General features: G+C 44.6%; 1 protein-coding gene across 3 annotated transcripts in view; it reads right to left on the reverse strand.

Moving 5' to 3' along the window:
• Positions 1 to 17,704, reverse strand: part of gas7b (growth arrest-specific 7b) — a 437,192-nt gene that overhangs the window by 21,639 nt on the left and 397,849 nt on the right. For all 3 annotated transcript variants that reach the window (XM_070857533.1, XM_070857534.1, XM_070857535.1), the window contains exon 11: positions 11,024 to 11,147. In XM_070857533.1, the coding sequence (XP_070713634.1) occupies positions 11,024 to 11,147 (124 nt within the window). The remainder of the gene's footprint in view (positions 1 to 11,023; positions 11,148 to 17,704) is intronic.

A 17,704-nucleotide genomic window follows, 5' to 3' on the forward strand; every position in this document is an offset into this window, starting at 1 on the left:
CTGGTATGTAAGGCTGATACCCTAAACACCATTGTGCGAGGGTCATCACCACCAGGTCTTTAGCAGTTCAAGAAGGCTCACCGTTGGCTTCAGGGAAAGTAGGGATGGGCAATAAATACATCCTTGCCCACATCCTGAAAGCAAATGAAACAAAAAACAGGGACCATCACAGAGTAGCTGCATTGGAAACAGAGAGAGCATGACTTCAAACAGGCTCTCTGGAGCCAGCTAACCCCTGGAAACCACCCTACAGCCTTAGATGTAGATCTCCCCGCCTGCAGCCAAGTTTCCCTGGGTCATTAGAGCCGCTTAAGGTTATTTGAGGTTGCATCCTTGCTGTTTGTAATGGGGTATTTGGCAACGTTATCCATTATTGATACCACTAACGGGGCTTTCAGGGCTCATCGTTATTATGGAGTAAATCAGACAGCAACCTCTGGCGTCTGCCCATGCGCAGTTAAGCACAGAAATCAGGAAGTTGCTGTCCGATTTGCCCTACTCCTCCACAGGCTGTGCTACACCGGTACCTCGCCTATGGATTTGGCATTAAAATACATGAAGGACGCAAAGTTGGGGTACTTGCTTACTAGCCACCCCAGAAAATGTTAGGGCTGGTGCATTTAGGTGTAAGTGAATTTTTAACAGCGTAATAACTCTTAATTATCAAAAAACCTCTCTGGCCCTGAAAATTTAATTTTACAAGTGTAGAGTCTCATTCCTTCAGAACTTAATTATTGTTGGAGATTTCAACAACAAAAAAAATTTGTTTTTTTACTTTTCCTTTGTCTTTTATCTCTCTCTTAATCCCATCTTTCTTCCCCTCCCTTTATTTTGCTTTCTGTACATGCTTTTACATTCAATTGAATGTTCTAATTTATACTTCCTGGTTTGGACTCTGCATATCTCAGTGAGGATTTTTCAATCTGATTGGTTGAAGAGACACGCTTTGGCCTGATCAAACACGTCACAGATTCCTTGTAGAGGATGCCGTGCTGTAAAGGATCTCTACTAACAGTAAGTTGCCATTCAAAAGTCCATGAAAAGTCTGTAAAAGTTGTAAGCGCAATGAATAGCAAGCACCGCTCCTTCACTGCTGACCGCAAAATCCAATAAATTTTAGTAACTTTCTTCTCCAATAAGTGGGGAGTAGTACTCAGAACAAAAAGTTCTTCCTAGACGTTAATTCCCCTTTAAGTGACTGTTTTTGGGAGCCATGTGAGCAACCTGGGGAGGTTACAAAATGACTGCTTTGTTTCGGACTAGTGAAATTTATGTTGGATGGCAGCAGTGTGTTTTTTTTAAACCATCAGAGTGAGAGACAATATTCATTACAGTGACAACTTAGAATTATGTAATGTTTATTAAGTTGTCACCTCACATTCCCACAGTTATGTGAGAAAATCTCAAGGAAACAAAGAACTCTCAGTAAATGCAGTGAAATTATAGCGGGCACTAATAGCTAACGAACCAGCTTTGAACGATGAAAGGATGACACTACAGCTAGATGTTTGAAATTTTTCTGCGCATCATTTTTTTGTATTTTGATTAATGTGGTCATGTCAAAATTCCGGTGCACAGTTTCTGCAAAGCCATTATTCGGTTTGAAACACAAGTGCTGGAGATTTAAGTGATAATATGCTCACTTTTACATCAGGATGCAATAAGCATATGTTTTGTGTCTGTATTTTCTGGGCAGAGGCAATTTTAAAAATACTTGATAACTTTCTGTCCAACAGTGAGGAGCTCTACAATGCCTCTGAAATATCCACTTGATTTTGTTTCATGTTACTTGCATGTAACTGGAGGCCTGATGACTTTTGTCTGACTTTTTTTTAAATTCAAAACAGTATCCCTGACACATTTGCCAAGGTCAATAGACTGCAGAAAGGCTTCAAACCCCTTGCAGTCTGGGCCCGATTTGATGCCGAGAGAGTGTGTATATGTTCCAAATTTCCTGTACTCATTCTGGCTGACCTCAACATCGCAAATCATGTGTGTCTGTTTTTATTCTGAATAGTCCACAAGCGACAGTGATGACGTCTTGCATCCACATGCTCAATGGCATGATCAGAGTCGGCATGTGTTCTCAAGGTGTTTTGGAAGTACTGCGGTCCTGTATGCATAACTGTACAATGTCCCAACACTGACCAGCCCACCATCCCTCCCCCCACACTCCCGCCCTCCACACACACACCCTGCCCTCCACACACACATCCTGCCCTCCCCAGTTCAGCTGATTAGCTCAACTGTCACAAGCCGGATTGAACACTGGGCGATTTCCAGAATGTGCGAATCTTTTGAACTTTTGAGTCAGTCAGAGCTTGGAAAGAGCTCTTAAAAGTTTAAGGCCAGGAAATTGGCCCTCGCCCTGATTGGGGGCGGTAACCTCCGCAAAGATTTGGTGGGGGGAGGGGGGTGTGGAGTGTGGGGATGCAGCACAGATTCATCAGAATGATACCGGGACTAAAAGGGCTAAATGATGAGGACAGGTTTCTTAGACTATTCCCTTGAGTACAGAAGATTAAGTGGTGACCTAATTGAGGTGTCTTTTTGTATTTGTTCATGGGATATGGTTGTTGCTGGCAAGGCCAGCATTTATCGCCCATCCCTAAATGCCCACGAGAAGATGGTGGTGAGCTGCCTTCGTGAACCGCTGCAGTCCTTGAGGTGAAGGTGCTCCCAAAGTGCTGTTAGGGAGGGAGTTCCATGATTTTGACCCAGCGACGATGAAGGAATGGCGATATACTTCCAAGACAGGATGGTGCTTGGCTTGGAGGGGAACGTGGAGATGGTGGCATTCCCATGCACATGTTGCCCTTGTCCTTCTAGATAGTATAGGTGGTGTGTTTGGGAGGTGCTGCCGAAGAAGCCTTGGCGAGTTGCTGTAGTGCATCTTATAGATGGTACACACTGCAACCACAGTGCGCCAGTGATGGAGGGAGTCAATGTTTAAGGTGATGGATGGGGTGCCAATCAAGCGGGCTGCTTTGTCCTGGATGGTGTTGAGCTTGTTGTTGTTGGAGCTGCACTCATCCAGGCAAGTGGAGAGAGTATTCCATCACACTCCTGACTTTTGCCTTGTAGCTGGTGGAAAGGCTTTGAGGAGTCAGGAGCCGAGACACTCGCCACAGAATACCCAGCCTAAGATGATGAAAGGATTTGATAGGGTGATAGAGCAAAACTATTTGCTCTGGTGGGGAAGTCCAGAACAAGGGGGCTTAACCTTAAAATTAAAGCAAGGCCATTCAGGGGTGTTGTCAGGAAGCACTTCCTCACACAAAGAGTAGTGGAAATCTAGAACTCTCTCCCCAAAAACCAGTTGAGCCTCGGTCAATTGAAAATTTCAAAACAGAGATTGATACCCTTGCCCAACAAAAATCTATCAAAGGTTACGGAACCAAGGCGGGTAGATGGAGTTAAGATGCAGATCAACCATCATCTAATTGAATGGTGGAACAGTCTCGAGGGGTTGAATGGCCGCCTCCTGTTCCTCTCCCAATAATTATTTCCATTTAAAGATTAGAGTTGTTTCATGGTTAGCCTTGTGAAAGAGCCAGGGACCTTTTGACTTGGTTACGAATGGTTGTGAAATTAGAGATTAAGTCTTAAAATCATCACAAAGTTTTAATACAAGTTATTATTGTAACTGTGTGGGGGGGGGTAGGGGGATTTGGGGACGGGAATTGTTCAGCAGCAGCGAACAAACTGTCATTTTTAAAAGGATAAATCTAACCACACATTTTTGTACTTATTTCTGTCCATGATTTTATCTTTCTCCATATGTTGTTACTTGTATTTAATGATTGCCTGTCAGGAGATGCAGGGCGGTGTTGAATTACAGTTAAACGCATGCGCCGTGTGGTGTGTGTATAATGTTGGCCAGGAAGAGATCGGGCATTCAAAACTGCCTTATTTACATTGGCCCGATCCAAGTTCAGTTACTGCAACATTTTGCTCCGAAACTGCAATGGGGGAATAGTTTGCCTTCGATTGTAATTCACAACAGCTGCAAATTTTCACTAACAGCCAACAGTGGAAACATTGCCCAAATCAGTCCACTAAATATACAGTCATTGAAAGGAAGCAAAATGTTTTTTTTTAAATTGGGACGTTGCTTTGTGAATACAGATGTTTTAAATTCCCAGCTTCCCACACTCGGTCTGACAAAACCCAAGACTTTAGCCACAGATAGGGCCTTGTTTACAGGGAATATTGTGCGTCACACTCCTCTGTTGCTTGGCGATATTCATAAAACTGACAACGCATTTTAACTCAAAACTGCTCTTCAGTAAGCCACGTACGTCAAACAACAAAACATGTCAAAGAGTTTTGTGCCGTGCTGATGCAGTGAAGGTGGTTCTGGAGCTCGGTGAGGTTGCCCCGTACAATCTGAATTTGCCCCATTTGCATCGCCGGGTGGACTTGAGAAACCGTGGAAACGCTGAAGCAATACATTCTCATACAACAACAACCTGCATTTATAGAGCTTCTTCGCCCCAAGACGATTCACAGGAGCGCAATCAGAAAAAAGAATTGATGCCAAGCCACACGAGAAGACAAAAGCAAAATATTGTGGATGCTGGAAATATGAAATAAAAACAGAAAGTGCTCAGGTCAGGCAGCATCTGTGGGAAAGGAAACAGAGAAACAAAGTTCTGACGAAAAGTCATCGACCTGAATCATAGGGGTAGAAATTTACCTCCGCCCAAAACGGGATGCACCTTGCGTTTTTGTCGTTTTTCTCCGCCGCATGGGTTGTGGTGGAGGTGCCGTCGGTATTCGGCACTTGGACGATTTTCTCTTGCTCGGGGCGGATGTGCCCTTGCAGCAGTTCGGCCGTCCCGATCACTTATCAGCGGGGCACTAATGACATCAGCGGTCACTCTAAAGGAGAGGGCCGCTGTGAGCGCTGCATATTTTTCAGTTCGGTCCACTGGGCCACCAGGGAGGGTTTCAGCTGGGCCAGCAGCTTGGCACACAAGAGGGGGTGCCAGGTTACCTGTTGGCGGCCCGGCTGAACCCGGCGGCATAATTGTCGGGTCGACCTGGCAGTCAGCCGACAAAGAAAAAATAAGATGGCATCGGTGGCAGTGTCGCCTCCTGTTTAAGGGCGGCCGCGCCCCCGACCAAGGACCAACAAGGAGTGCACCGACACAAAATGCTGTCAAGTTTTGTGTCATCTGCAAACTCCGTTTCTCTCCACAGATGCTGCCTGACCTGCTGAGTATTTCCAGCATTTTCTGCCTTTATTTCACACGAGGAGACAAGTGACAAGAAACTCAGTCAGAGGCAGGTTTTAAGGGGCATTTTAAACGAGGAAAGGTCGAGAGACGGAGAGGTTTAGGGAGGGAATTCCAGAACTTGGGGCCTAGACAACAGAAGGCACCAATGGCCGCCAATGGTGGGATGAAGGAAGCCGGGGATACGCAAGAGGCCAGAAGTGGAGGAGCATAGAGATCTCGGAGGGTTGTAGGGCTGGAGGAGGTTTGAGACATATGGAAGGATTTGAACACAAGGATGAGAATTTTAAACTTGAGGTGTTGCTGGACTGGGAGACAATGTGGGAGCCAATACATATGCAGTTCTTCAGGTCACAACTGCACTTAAGCAATTGCTCAAAAGTTGCATTTATGATTCTAAGTTTCTAGTTGTGGAGCTGGTTGATGTTAGGGGAAGACCAATAATGTAAAAGCTGTGCTGTCATCTCAAGTGGGTGGGATTGGAGCTCAGGCTGCCTGCAGCCAGCAAAGTCCAGTTCTACCAGAGGTGGCCCTTTATGCTTACCTCGGTCAGGCCCTTGTAAACCATCCTGGTGTGTCTAGTGCCACGAGTGCCACTTTGGTTTTTTTTTTTAAGCATAAATTATGCATTTAAGGCTAGTCTCTGAATCACTAATATGGCAAGATATGCTCACAGGGTTGGGCTGAAGCACATAACTGCAATGTTGTATTGAATCACCAATCATTTCAAGGAGACGTGTTTTAAATGACAAAATAATACGAGGAGAGAGATGAAATCTGAACTATTTCCCACTGTGACAAGTGATAACTACCCATCAAGTGTCAGCCTTGGCTCAGTGGTCGCACTCCTAACCGAGTTAGAAAGCTGTGGGTACAAACCCCACTAAGGACTTGAGCACATAATCCACGCTGACACATCAGTGCCGTACTGAGGCAGTGGTGCACTGTCACTGTCTTTTAGACGAGATGTTTTTTGTTCAATGTCCTCCACTTTTAATATATTGAAAACGATCTGATGAGCAACGGGTAAAATCCCAGAGCAGTTTCATTCATTGCGGCAGCTGAATCAGTTAATAAGAATCTCAATGTTACATATTTTAATAGGCATGTGTAGCTGTGCTGGGATTGTAGCAATATTGAAATTGTATTCTATGACTAGAAGAGATTTTCTGCTGTCTTCAAGGATTGAATTCTGCCGGTATTCAGAGGACAGGATCGAAGGCGGGTCAGCTGTGAAATTTGAAATGATTGACAGCAGGTCAGCACCCCGCTGTCAACCCTACTTTACCAGGTGTCAGGTCTGTTGACACGGAGCAGACCCAACACGCAGTGGCAAGGGAGGCAATTTAGATGATTAAGACCTTGTTAAAAAGGCTATTGAACACAATTTTGAGTGCAACGTACCATTTTTCTCGGAGGTTGTTGCTGCATGGGAATCACAGCAGGTAAGAATGTCAGGAGTTGTGTCAACAGGAATTTATTTCAATACCCGACAGCTGCAAGTGTGCTCTTAAAGTTCCCATCTCACAGCTGTTTACTTTCCAAGCTCAGAACCTCTTTCAAGGCACATTGACAACACCAACCTTCTCCGCAATCACTTGATGCTGCACAGGACACAGAGGCATCAGCACCCGACCACATTGCTACCCGGGAGGCTAGACATAGCTTGATAATGGCCAGATTGACTTCACTTGACGCTGTACACCCTGGCTGCCTCATGATGCGCCAAGTTGGCACCAGCCCACACCAACACCATAAAGCAGCCCTACAATGCCCAAGCCATTCCTTTCATAGTCATCACCATTGGGGGGTTACCATTATATCTCACCATTCATTAAAACCCACTTGCAAAGGTGCACCCACATCTGTCTAAGGCAGCGAAGTGTTGAAAATAAAGATTTCAATGTTTGACAACACATTAACAGAAACTTTGCATGAACATTGGCGAAAAGACCGAAGTGCCTACCCTTGTGTTGTCAGTTGGGTATGATTGGACAAGGATGAAGATGAGTGCAAGGGGTGGCTTCTGAGATGGGGTTGTGATAATGTAGAGAGCGCGGAATGGATAGAGGTGCAAGGTAAGTTGGTGTGAGTAAGGATGTGCAGGAGTTGGGTAGGGAAGTGATGGGGCTGCTTTGGTATCCTGGGAAGGTCTCTTCCGCCCATTGGAAGGGAAGAGGACATCCCTCTGTGCTGTGACTCCCTCCGTAAGCAAATGGAGAGAGTGATGGGAACGCCGAGGTGCAGCCCTATACCTCTGGGCAGTGCTCATCAGTGTTTACACCAGTTCAATGCTGTAGAACACTGACAGCACAAATGTCAAAATAAAGTTGGCCATGGTCCCTTTATGGAAACTGGTTGATGACACATCATCAAATGACTTCATCAGACCCACTTCCTTTTAATTGGCCGGAAACCTCGTTGGGCGGGCTGAACAAGATCAATATAAAATCATTGCTACAGAGCAGGCTGGAGCCAGCAGCGGGTTTGGACCTTCCCAGGATACCAAAGCAGCCCAGTTGCACATTGCACAGGAGGGCAGAAGTAGGGATGTCGTCAGGAGGACCTGGCTGCATGGTGCAAACCTTTCAATGACCTCAGTAGATGATGAAAAGTTACTGCAAAGCCACACTCAACCTCATTCTGCTGTGCCACTCATCACATCCCCATCACTTCCCTACCCAACTCCTGCACATCCTTACTCACACCAACTTACCTCGCATCTCGGACCCGCCTCAGTCGGCCAATTCGTGGCCTATGTCTTTGTACTGGGAGAAGGTAGAGAACTCATAACCCTGCCTGTGTATATTGATACCCCCTTCAAAACCCCTCTCGGTTCATGTCGATACCTTCACATATGTCGACGTAAAGCCCACCCAGAACATAGAAACAATTAATATTGATCAGTGGGTTATCAATAACCAATATGTATAATCATTCCACTTTCCGGGGTGAGATGGGGTGGGGGTGCCCCCTCATTGTAGGAGTGCTGCTTTGTTCTAAAGGTGTAAAAATTGACTCAGGAAGCCCAAGTGGCAGCCTTTGAAGGCTTGGAAAAACCTGATGTGATTGAATCACCTCTGGAGGTGGCAAATCTGACAATGTACAACAAATTTGATTATGTAGGAAACTCTCATCATACATTATGGCAGCCTGTATAGCGAAGGGAAGAGAGTAATATACACAGACTGGTAGTCCTTATCCTTCAATCTATTTGTCCTTCTCTCTGCTTGAATACAAGCTGAGAACTGATGGGATTGTCCATGAGAGTTCAGTCCCATGTAAAGAACATAAGAATTAGGAACAGGAGTAGGCCATCTAGCCCCTCGAGCCTGCTCCGCCATTCAACAAGATCATGGCTGATCTGGCCGTGGACTCCGCTCCACTTATCCGCCTGTCCCCATAACCCTTAATTCCCTTATTGGTTAAAAATCTATCTATCTGTGATTTGAATACATTCAATGAGCTAGCCTCAACTGCTTCCCTGGGCAGAGAATTCCAGAGATTCACAACCCTCTGGGAGAAGAAATTCCTTCTCAACTCGGTTTTAAATTGGCTCCCCCGTATTTTGAGGCTGTGCCCCCTAGTTCTTGTCTCCCCGACCAGTGGAAACAACCTCTCTGCCTCTATCTTGTCTATCCCTTTCATTATTTTAAATGTTTCTATAAGATCACCTCTCATCCTTCTGAATGCCAACGAGTAAAGACCCAGTCTACTCAATCTATCATCATAAGTTAACCCCCTCATCTCCGGAATCAGCTGAGTGAATCATCTCTGTACCCCCTCCAAAGCTAGTATATCCTTCCTTAAGTAAGGTGACCAAAACTGCACACAGTACTCCAGGTGCAGCCTCACCAATACCCTGTACAGTTGCAGTAGGACCTCCCTGCTTTTGTACTCCATCCCTCTCGCAATGAAGACCAACATTCCATTCACCTTCCTGATTACCTGCTGCACCTGCAAACTAACTTTTTGAGATTCATGCACAAGGACCCCCAGGTCCTTCTGCACCGTAGCATGTTGTAATTTCTCCCCATTCAAATAATATTCCCTTTTACTGTTTTTTTTTTCCCCACCAAGGTGGATGACCTCACATTTTCTGACATTGTATTCCATCTGTCAAACCTTAGCCCATTCGCTTAACCTATCTAAATCTCTTTGCAGCCTCTCTGTGTCCTCTACACAACCCGCTTTCCACTAATCTTTGTGCCATCTGCAAATTTTGTTACACTACACTCTGTCCCCTCTTCCAGGTCATCTATGTATATTGTAAACAGTTGTGGTCCCAGCACCGATCCCTGTGGCACACCACTAACCACCGATTTCCAACCCGAAAAGGACCCATTTATCCCGACTCTCTGTTTTCTGTTAGCCAGCCAATTCTCTATCCATGCTAATACATTTCCTCTGACTCCGCGTACTTTTATCTTCTGCAGTAACCTTTTGTGTGGCACCTTATCGAATGCCTTTTGGAAATCTAAATACACCACATCCATCGGTACACCTCTATCCACCATGATCGTTATATCCTCAAAGAATTCCAGTAAATTAGTTAAATATGATTTCCCCTTCATGAATCCATGTTGCGTCTGCTTGATTGCACTATTCCTATCTAGATGTCCTGCTATTTCTTCCTTAATGATAGCTTCAAGCATTTTTCCCACTACAGATGTTAAACTAACCGACCTATAGTTAGCTGCCTTTTGTCGGCCCCCTTTTTTTTTAATAAAAGAGTTTTTTCAAAACTTGTTATTGTGGATGCATGGTCCAAATTAATGGAGAGAACTGCAAAGCGTTGGAACTTTTATTGCCTTTTTTTAAAAACCAGATGGAGTAAAACACTTCTGCTAATGTTGAGAGCTTAACATGTATTGACTGAAAGCCTGGTCAGGTGACAAACAATTATCTATTTTTTTCTTTCTTGAATTTTCATAATCAGCACAAATTAGTTGTTTTAGTCTGAGCGAACAGTCTTCCAGTGTGCCATTAGTGACAGTCAGAGAGATCAGAAGTGTACAATGATGTCCCATGCTATTCCCAATATATATCTCAATGGTTTGCCCGGAGGCCCATTATCCGAGTTACTGTGTGCACCCAGTCAAGTTTCAGTTCACAGAACACGTAACTTTTGCATTGAGCACAAGTAAAAAAGTGTTTTTAAAAGAGCTTGAATCAAGATAAACTCAATGTGGGCCATAGGTTCAGACCAGGCTGAGCGTTGGGAGACTGGAGGCAGGCCCAAAGTCATAGCACAAGTAAAAATGTAGCTGGCCTGCAAAGCTCACCACCAGTGATATCAAGGAGTGGGTGAGCTGTGAGAGAAACCCAAGCCAGCATGTCTATCTGGCGGTCAGAGGATCGCTTATTGTTTTATTATATTTTTCATTTTTTTTGTAAAAAAGGCTACCTTTTTATAAATATATTTTATCAATGGAAAATAGGAAGTATTTTTTGAACAAAAGGTACTCCCCTAAACGGTTCTTCCTTTTAAATAACTATTTTAGTTCCGTGCACTTTTGTGATCTGGGTCATCCCTTCTTATTACTGGGCAGTGAATACATTGATCAAGTGTTTAAGACCAATATAAAAAGGCAGGAGGGGCAACCAATGGATTAAAGACCGTTTCCCAACAGACAGAAGGCAGTGAGAATGCCCTGTGCCTATGTAAGGGAAGCTGATAATAGAATATGCAGAGGATAACAGAACTAAGATACATGCAGTTAGTCCTGCCAGAGCAGCCAGCCTGTTCAATGCCGCATCCCAAACACAATGTCCTACCCCACCTGCTTGTGTCGATTTCCGCCTGGCTTTCTTGATGTCTTCCTCTGTTTTGTAAGTGGATTTATTCTCCAGTTGTTGAGTTTTGAATTCCAGATCCTTCTGCCTCTCTGACAGAGCTTTTCGAGCCTACGAAAAAGGGTGACATCAGTTACCACAGATCCAAAGAGAAGTCAGCCTTTCCTGGTTGAGATCCATCTATGTGAACACCAACAGCTTGCATTTAAATAGTGCCCGACACTTAACAGAATACACCAAAGTGCTTTGCAGCATGAGCAGTGGACATTGGGCAAAGAATTCGTCGAGATGGCCCAATGCACAATTAAATAGATAAGTTTTGAAGGGGGCCTTTACAAAAGAATCATGAAGTAGGGATGAGCTCCAGAATGCAGGTGCATAATGGCTGAAGATGTTGCTGGAGACAGTGCAGCGGATGAGGGGCAGTACACCATGATACCAAGACTGCAGGCATGAGAAGAATTTCTAGGCCTTTGTATTTCAAGGTTCTAAAATAATCCTAGAAACTGTAAGCCAGCAGTGATCATTGGTCAAATAGATTGCAGTTCTGCATTTTGGCTACTATACTAAAATTGTTTGGTTTCAAGTCCACATGCAGCTGAGCCAAGGCAGTGATCCACACACTCAGAGGAATTTCACAACAGTACATTTTTTTTTTTAGCAATAACTGGTCACATCTGCGTCAGGTGGCGATTTCCTGAAGAGTCATCACTTGAACAGGATCTGCACCTTTCAGGGGAATCGCCAGTGGGTCACACAATGCCACACCACAACTCTGGGCAGCTGAGGTTTTTTCATTTGCCTCAATTGCTGCAACAGCTTAAAAACACAGAGGAATACAAATAATAATTCTATAATACAGAGGAAGGGAGTAGTGAAATAGTCAGAAATTGCGCATTAGGCACTATGGATAATGGCAAAAGTAAAAGGTGTAAGGAAATTAAATCAAGAGAGTGAAATAAGAAAGGTGCAAGAGAAACATTAAAGCGGAAGAACGGGTTAGGGTGTGTGGCCCAAATAAGCGTTCTGTATAAGGAACAAATTGAATAAATTGCAGGCGCAAATTCAACTTAGAGGGTATGACATGATAGCCATTATCGAGGCATCGCTGCAAGATAGTCAGGACTGGGAACTGAATAGATCATGTCCTACAGGACGAACAGGGAAAGTGGTGGAGCGGGAGGAGTCGCATTAGTGATTAAGGAAGAAATTACTTCTGTGATGAGAGGATATAACGAGAAGCAAGCAGGCAGTGAAGTCTTTATGGGTTGAATTAAGAAATAGAAAAGGATTAAAATCTGTAGTGAGTTGTGTATAGGCCCCTTGGTAGCAGCTGTGAAGTGGCAGACTGTATAAATGCAGAGATTAGACAAGCATGTAGTAAAGGCAGAGTGGTTGTAATGGGGGATTTTAACTTCCGTATTAATTGAGATAAGTAGACTAGCTCATGTCAGAAACATTTCTTGTGTTCAGGACAGTTTTCTGCAACAATATATCCTAGAAGCAACAAGGGGGCAGGCCATATTAGATTTAATAATGAGTACTGAGTCAGATTTAGTTAACAGCGTAACAGTGTGTGAATATTTATCGATTAGCAACCATGATATGATTGATTTCAATATTGTGTTTAAAAGGGAGAAACCGGAAACAGCTAAGATTCTAGATTTGGGTAAGGCTGACTTCAACGGGGTGAGACAGAGACTGTCCACAGTAAACTGGGCAAATCTGCCAATGGGTAAAACAACAGGAGATCAGTGGGAGGTTTTCAAAAAAGAATCTAACATGATACAGAACCAGTTTTTACCCCCAAGAGGCAAGAGCTCTACTTGCCAAAAAAAATGCTATGGATAGAAAAGAGAGGGAGGGGTAAGGGACAGCATAAAACTAAAGGAAAAAGCTTACAAAAATAGCACAGATCCTGGCGAATGGGGAGATACAAAGAACAGCAAGGTCTCAAAACAGATAGCAAGAGTCACAAAAAGGAGTTGGAGAAAAAACTTGAGGGATATCAAAATCAACACAACATTGTTTACAATTGTATTAGGAAACAGAGGTGATCAAGAACAATGTGGGCCCCTTAAAATGGATAATGGTGATATTGTAAATAAACATAAGGAAATGGTCGACATTTTAACTAATTACTTTGCAACAGTGTTTACAGCAGAGGAAGTGGATAGTGTATGGGACACCCCAAGGAAACTAATTTTGAATCAGGGATGGGGACTCACCATAATTAATTAACTGTAATGAAGTAAATAATAGTAATAAAGAGCAACAAATCCCCAGGACTTTAAAGGAAGTAGGTGAGAACATTGCAGATGCCCTAACTAGAACATTGCAGATGCCCTAACTAGAATCTTCCAAAGATTTCTCTATTCAGGAACTGTTCCTTTAGATTGGAAAATTGCACATGTCACTTTACTATTTGAGAGAGATGAGAGGGGTAAACCTGGGAATTATAGACCAGTTAGCTTCACATCTGTTGTTGGGAAATGGATCTTTCACTTGTTGACAATAAAATAGCCACTATAAACCATATTGGTGTCAACAAAAACAACTTGTATTTGTATAGTGCCTTTAATGTAGTAAAAAAACGTTCCAAGACGCTTCACAAGAGTGTTATGAGACAACAGGAAAATTGACACCGAGTCACATGGGGGAGAAGATTAAGGCAGATGACCAAGGGCTTGGTCGGAGAGGTGGGTTTTGGGGGAGGAGGGAGAGGTTTGGGGAGGGATTTCTGGAGCTTGGGCTGAGGGCACGGCCACCGATGGTTGAGCGGTTGTGATTGGGGAAGCTTGGGAGGGCAGAGTTTGAGGGGCGTGGATATCTCCGGGGGGGGCGGGTGGGGAGGAGAGGGCTGTTGGGCTGGGGGAGATTGCAGAGGTGGGGAGAGGCGAGGCCATGGAGGGATTGTAGACAAGGATGAGAATTTTGAAAACGAGGCGTTGCTTAACCAGGAGCCAATGTAGGACAGCAATTGCCTAATACTAAAGTCTATAATTAAGGATAGGGTGACTGAACATCTTGAACATTTTCAGCTAATCAGAGAGTGCCAGCATGGATTTGTAAAAGGGCAGGTCATGCCTGAATCTGATTGAATTTTCTGAGGCGGTGACTGAAGTAGTGGACAGGAGAATGTCTATGGATGTTATTCACATGGACTTCCAGAAGGCAGTCGATAAAGTCCCTCACAAGAGACTGTTGGCTAAAGTTGAAGCTCATGGAATTTTCGGTTGCTGCCCCTCACAGGAAGTGGAGTGCAATGTCACGCACCTCACTTCCTGTTGGGGCGGATCGGGGGCGCCTCTTGGGCACGTTCACGTTTCAACACCCCTCCCCTTCAGTTAAAGGGGAGGGCTGCTGCACCTTCGGCACAGCCTCTGATGACCTCCACTGGGCCACCAGGGCCACATGGTGTCGAGGCTGCAGCCCAGCATCCAAACGGGGTGTCGGGCTGCACGATGGCGGCCTGGACCACGCAACAGAGGACCAAAATGGACTGACCAGTGAGTCGGCCAAACCTACAAAATGGCGGCACACGGCGCTCCCCACCTCCCATTTAAATTCCGCTCCGCAAGATGTCGGCCCGGTTCGCAGAGCCACGAGGCTGGTGCTGACACCGCTCGTGGCAGCCTCGTAGGGGGCTGGCCAAATTCCGCCGCGAAGCAGAAAATGGTCGCCGCACGGTGCTGAGGAGTCGACACACATGGCGACGACGCTATCGCCGGTTGCACGGCAGACGGGGCATTACGCTACCGTGTCAGCGCAAAACAAGGCAATTTGGGCTCAGAGAGTAGGGATAATGGGCAGGTACTCTAATTGGCACGATGTGACTAGTGATGTTCCAAAAGGATCTGTGTTGGGAACTAAATTATTCACTGTATTTACTAATGACTTTGATGATGGGATATAGAGCCACATATCCAAATTTGTCAATGACACAAAGATCGGTGGCATTGTAAGCAGTGTAGATGGAAGCATAAAATTACAAAAAGATATCAATAGATTAAGCGAATGGGAAAAACTGTGACAAATCGATTTCAGTGTAGGCAAGTGTGAAGTTATCCACTTTAGATCAAAAAAGGATTGATGAGAGTACTGGTGAAAATCTAGAATCAGTGGAGGTCCAAAGAGACTTGGGGGTTCATGTTCATTGGTCATTAAAATGTCATGGACAGGTACAGAAAATAATCAAAAAGTCGAAATGGACTGCTGACTTTTATATCTAGATGGCGAATACAATGAGGTAGATGTCATGCTGCAGTTATACAAAACACTGGTTAGACCACGCCTGGGGTACTGTGCTCAGTTCTGGGAACCACACCTTAGGAAGGATATATTGGCCTTGGAGGGAGTAGATTTAGTAGAATGATATCTGAACTCCAAGGGTTAGAAACATAGAAAATAGGTGCAGGAGTAGGCCATTCAGCCCTTCTAGCCTGCACCGCCATTCAATGAGTTCATGGCTGAACATGCAACATCAGTACCCCATTCCTGCTTTCTCACCATACCCCTTGATCCCCCTAGTAGTAAGGACGACATCTAACTCCTTTTTGAATATATTTAGTGAATTGGCCTCAACAACTTTCTGTGGTAGAGAATTCCACAGGTTCACCACTCTCTGGGTGAAGAAGTTTCTCCTCATCTCGGTCCTAAATGGCTTACCCATTATCCTTAGACTGTGACCCCTGGTTCTGGACTTCCCCAACATTGGGAACATTCTTCCTGCATCTAACCTGTCTAAACCCATCAGAATTTTAAACGTTTCTATGAGATCCCCTCTCATTCTTCTGAACTCCAGTGAATACAAGCCCAGTTGATCCAGTCTTTCTTGATAGGTCAGTCCCGCCATCCCGGGAATCAGTCTGGTGAACCTTCGCTACACTCCCTCAATAGCAAGAAAGTCCTTCCTCAGGTTAGGAGACCAAAACTGTACACAATACTCCAGGTGTGGCCTCACCAAGGCCCTGTACAACTGTAGCAACACCTCCCTGCCCCTGTACTCAAATCCCCTCGCTATGAAGGCCAACATGCCATTTGCTTTCTTAACCGCCTGCTGTACCTGCATGCCAACCTTCAATGACTGATGTACCATGACACCCAGGTCTCGTTGCACCTCCCCTTTTCCTAATCTGTCACCATTCAGATAATAGTCTGTCTCTCTGTTTTTAACCACCAAAGTGGATAACCTCACATTTATCCACTTTATACTTTATCTGCCATGCATTTGCCCACTCACCTAACCTATCCAAGTCACTCTGCAGCCTCATAGCATCCTCCTCGCAGCTCACACTGCCACCCAACTTAGTGTCATCCGCAAATTTGGAGATACTACATTTAATCCCCTCGTCTAAATCATTAATGTACAGTGTAAACAGCTGGGGCCCCAGCACAGAACCTTGCGGTACCCCACTAGTCACCGCCTGCCATTCTGAAAAGTACCCATTTACTCCTACTCTTTGCTTCCTGTCTGCCAACCAGTTCTCAATCCATGTCAGCACACTACCCCCAATCCCATGTGCTTTAACTTTGCACATTAATCTCTTGTGTGGGACCTTGTTGAAAGCCTTCTGAAAGTCCAAATATACCACATCAACTGGTTCTCCCTTGTCCACTCGACTGGAAACATCCTCAAAAAATTCCAGAAGATTTGTCAAGCATGATTTCCCTTTCACAAATCCATGCTGACTTGGACCTATCATGTCACCTCTTTCTAAATGCGCTGCTATGACATCCTTAATAATTGATTCCATCATTTTACCCACTACCGATGTCAGGCTGATCGGTCTATAATTCCCTGTTTTCTCTCTCCCTCCTTTTTTAAAAAATGGGGTTACATTGGCTACTCTCCACTCGATAGGAACTGATCCAGAATCCATGGAATGTTGGAAAATGACTGTCAATGCATCCGCTATTTCCAAGGCCACCTCCTTAAGTACTCTGGGATGCAGTCCATCAGACCCTGGGGATTCATCGGCCTTCAATCCCATCAATTTCCCCAACACAATTTCCCAACTAATAAGGATTTCCCTCAGTTCCTCCTCCTTACTTGACCCTCCGACCCCTTTTATATCCGGAAGGTTGTTTGTGTCCTCCTTAGTAAATACCGAACCAAAGTACTTGTTCAATTGGTCTGCCATTTCTTTGTTCACCCCGTTATGACTTCCCCTGATTCTGACTGCAGGGGACCTACGTTTGTCTTTACTAACCTTTTTCTCTTTACATATCTATAGAAACTTTTGCAATCCGTCTTAATGTTCCCTGCAAGCTTGTTCTCATACTCCATTTTCCCTGCCCTAATCAAACCCTTTGTCCTCCTCTGCTGAGTTCTAAATTTCTCCCAGTCTCTGGGTTCGCTGCTATTTCTGGCCAATTTGTATGCCACTTCCTTGGCTTTAATACTATCCCTGATTTCCCTTGATAGCCACGGTTGAGCCACCTTCCCTTTTTTATTTTTACGCCAGACAGGAATGTACAATTGTTGTAGTTCATCCATGCGGTCTCTAAATGTCTGCCATTGCCCATCCACAGTCAACCCCTTAAGTATTATTCGCCAATCTATCCGAGCCAATTCACGCCTCATACCTTCAAAGTTACCCTTCTTTTAAGTTCTGGACCATGGTCTCTGAATTAACTGTTGAATTACGAGGAGAGATTATACAAAC

The sequence above is a fragment of the Pristiophorus japonicus genome, chromosome 16 (genome assembly GCF_044704955.1).
Source record: "Pristiophorus japonicus isolate sPriJap1 chromosome 16, sPriJap1.hap1, whole genome shotgun sequence".
NCBI lineage: Eukaryota > Metazoa > Chordata > Chondrichthyes > Pristiophoridae > Pristiophorus > Pristiophorus japonicus.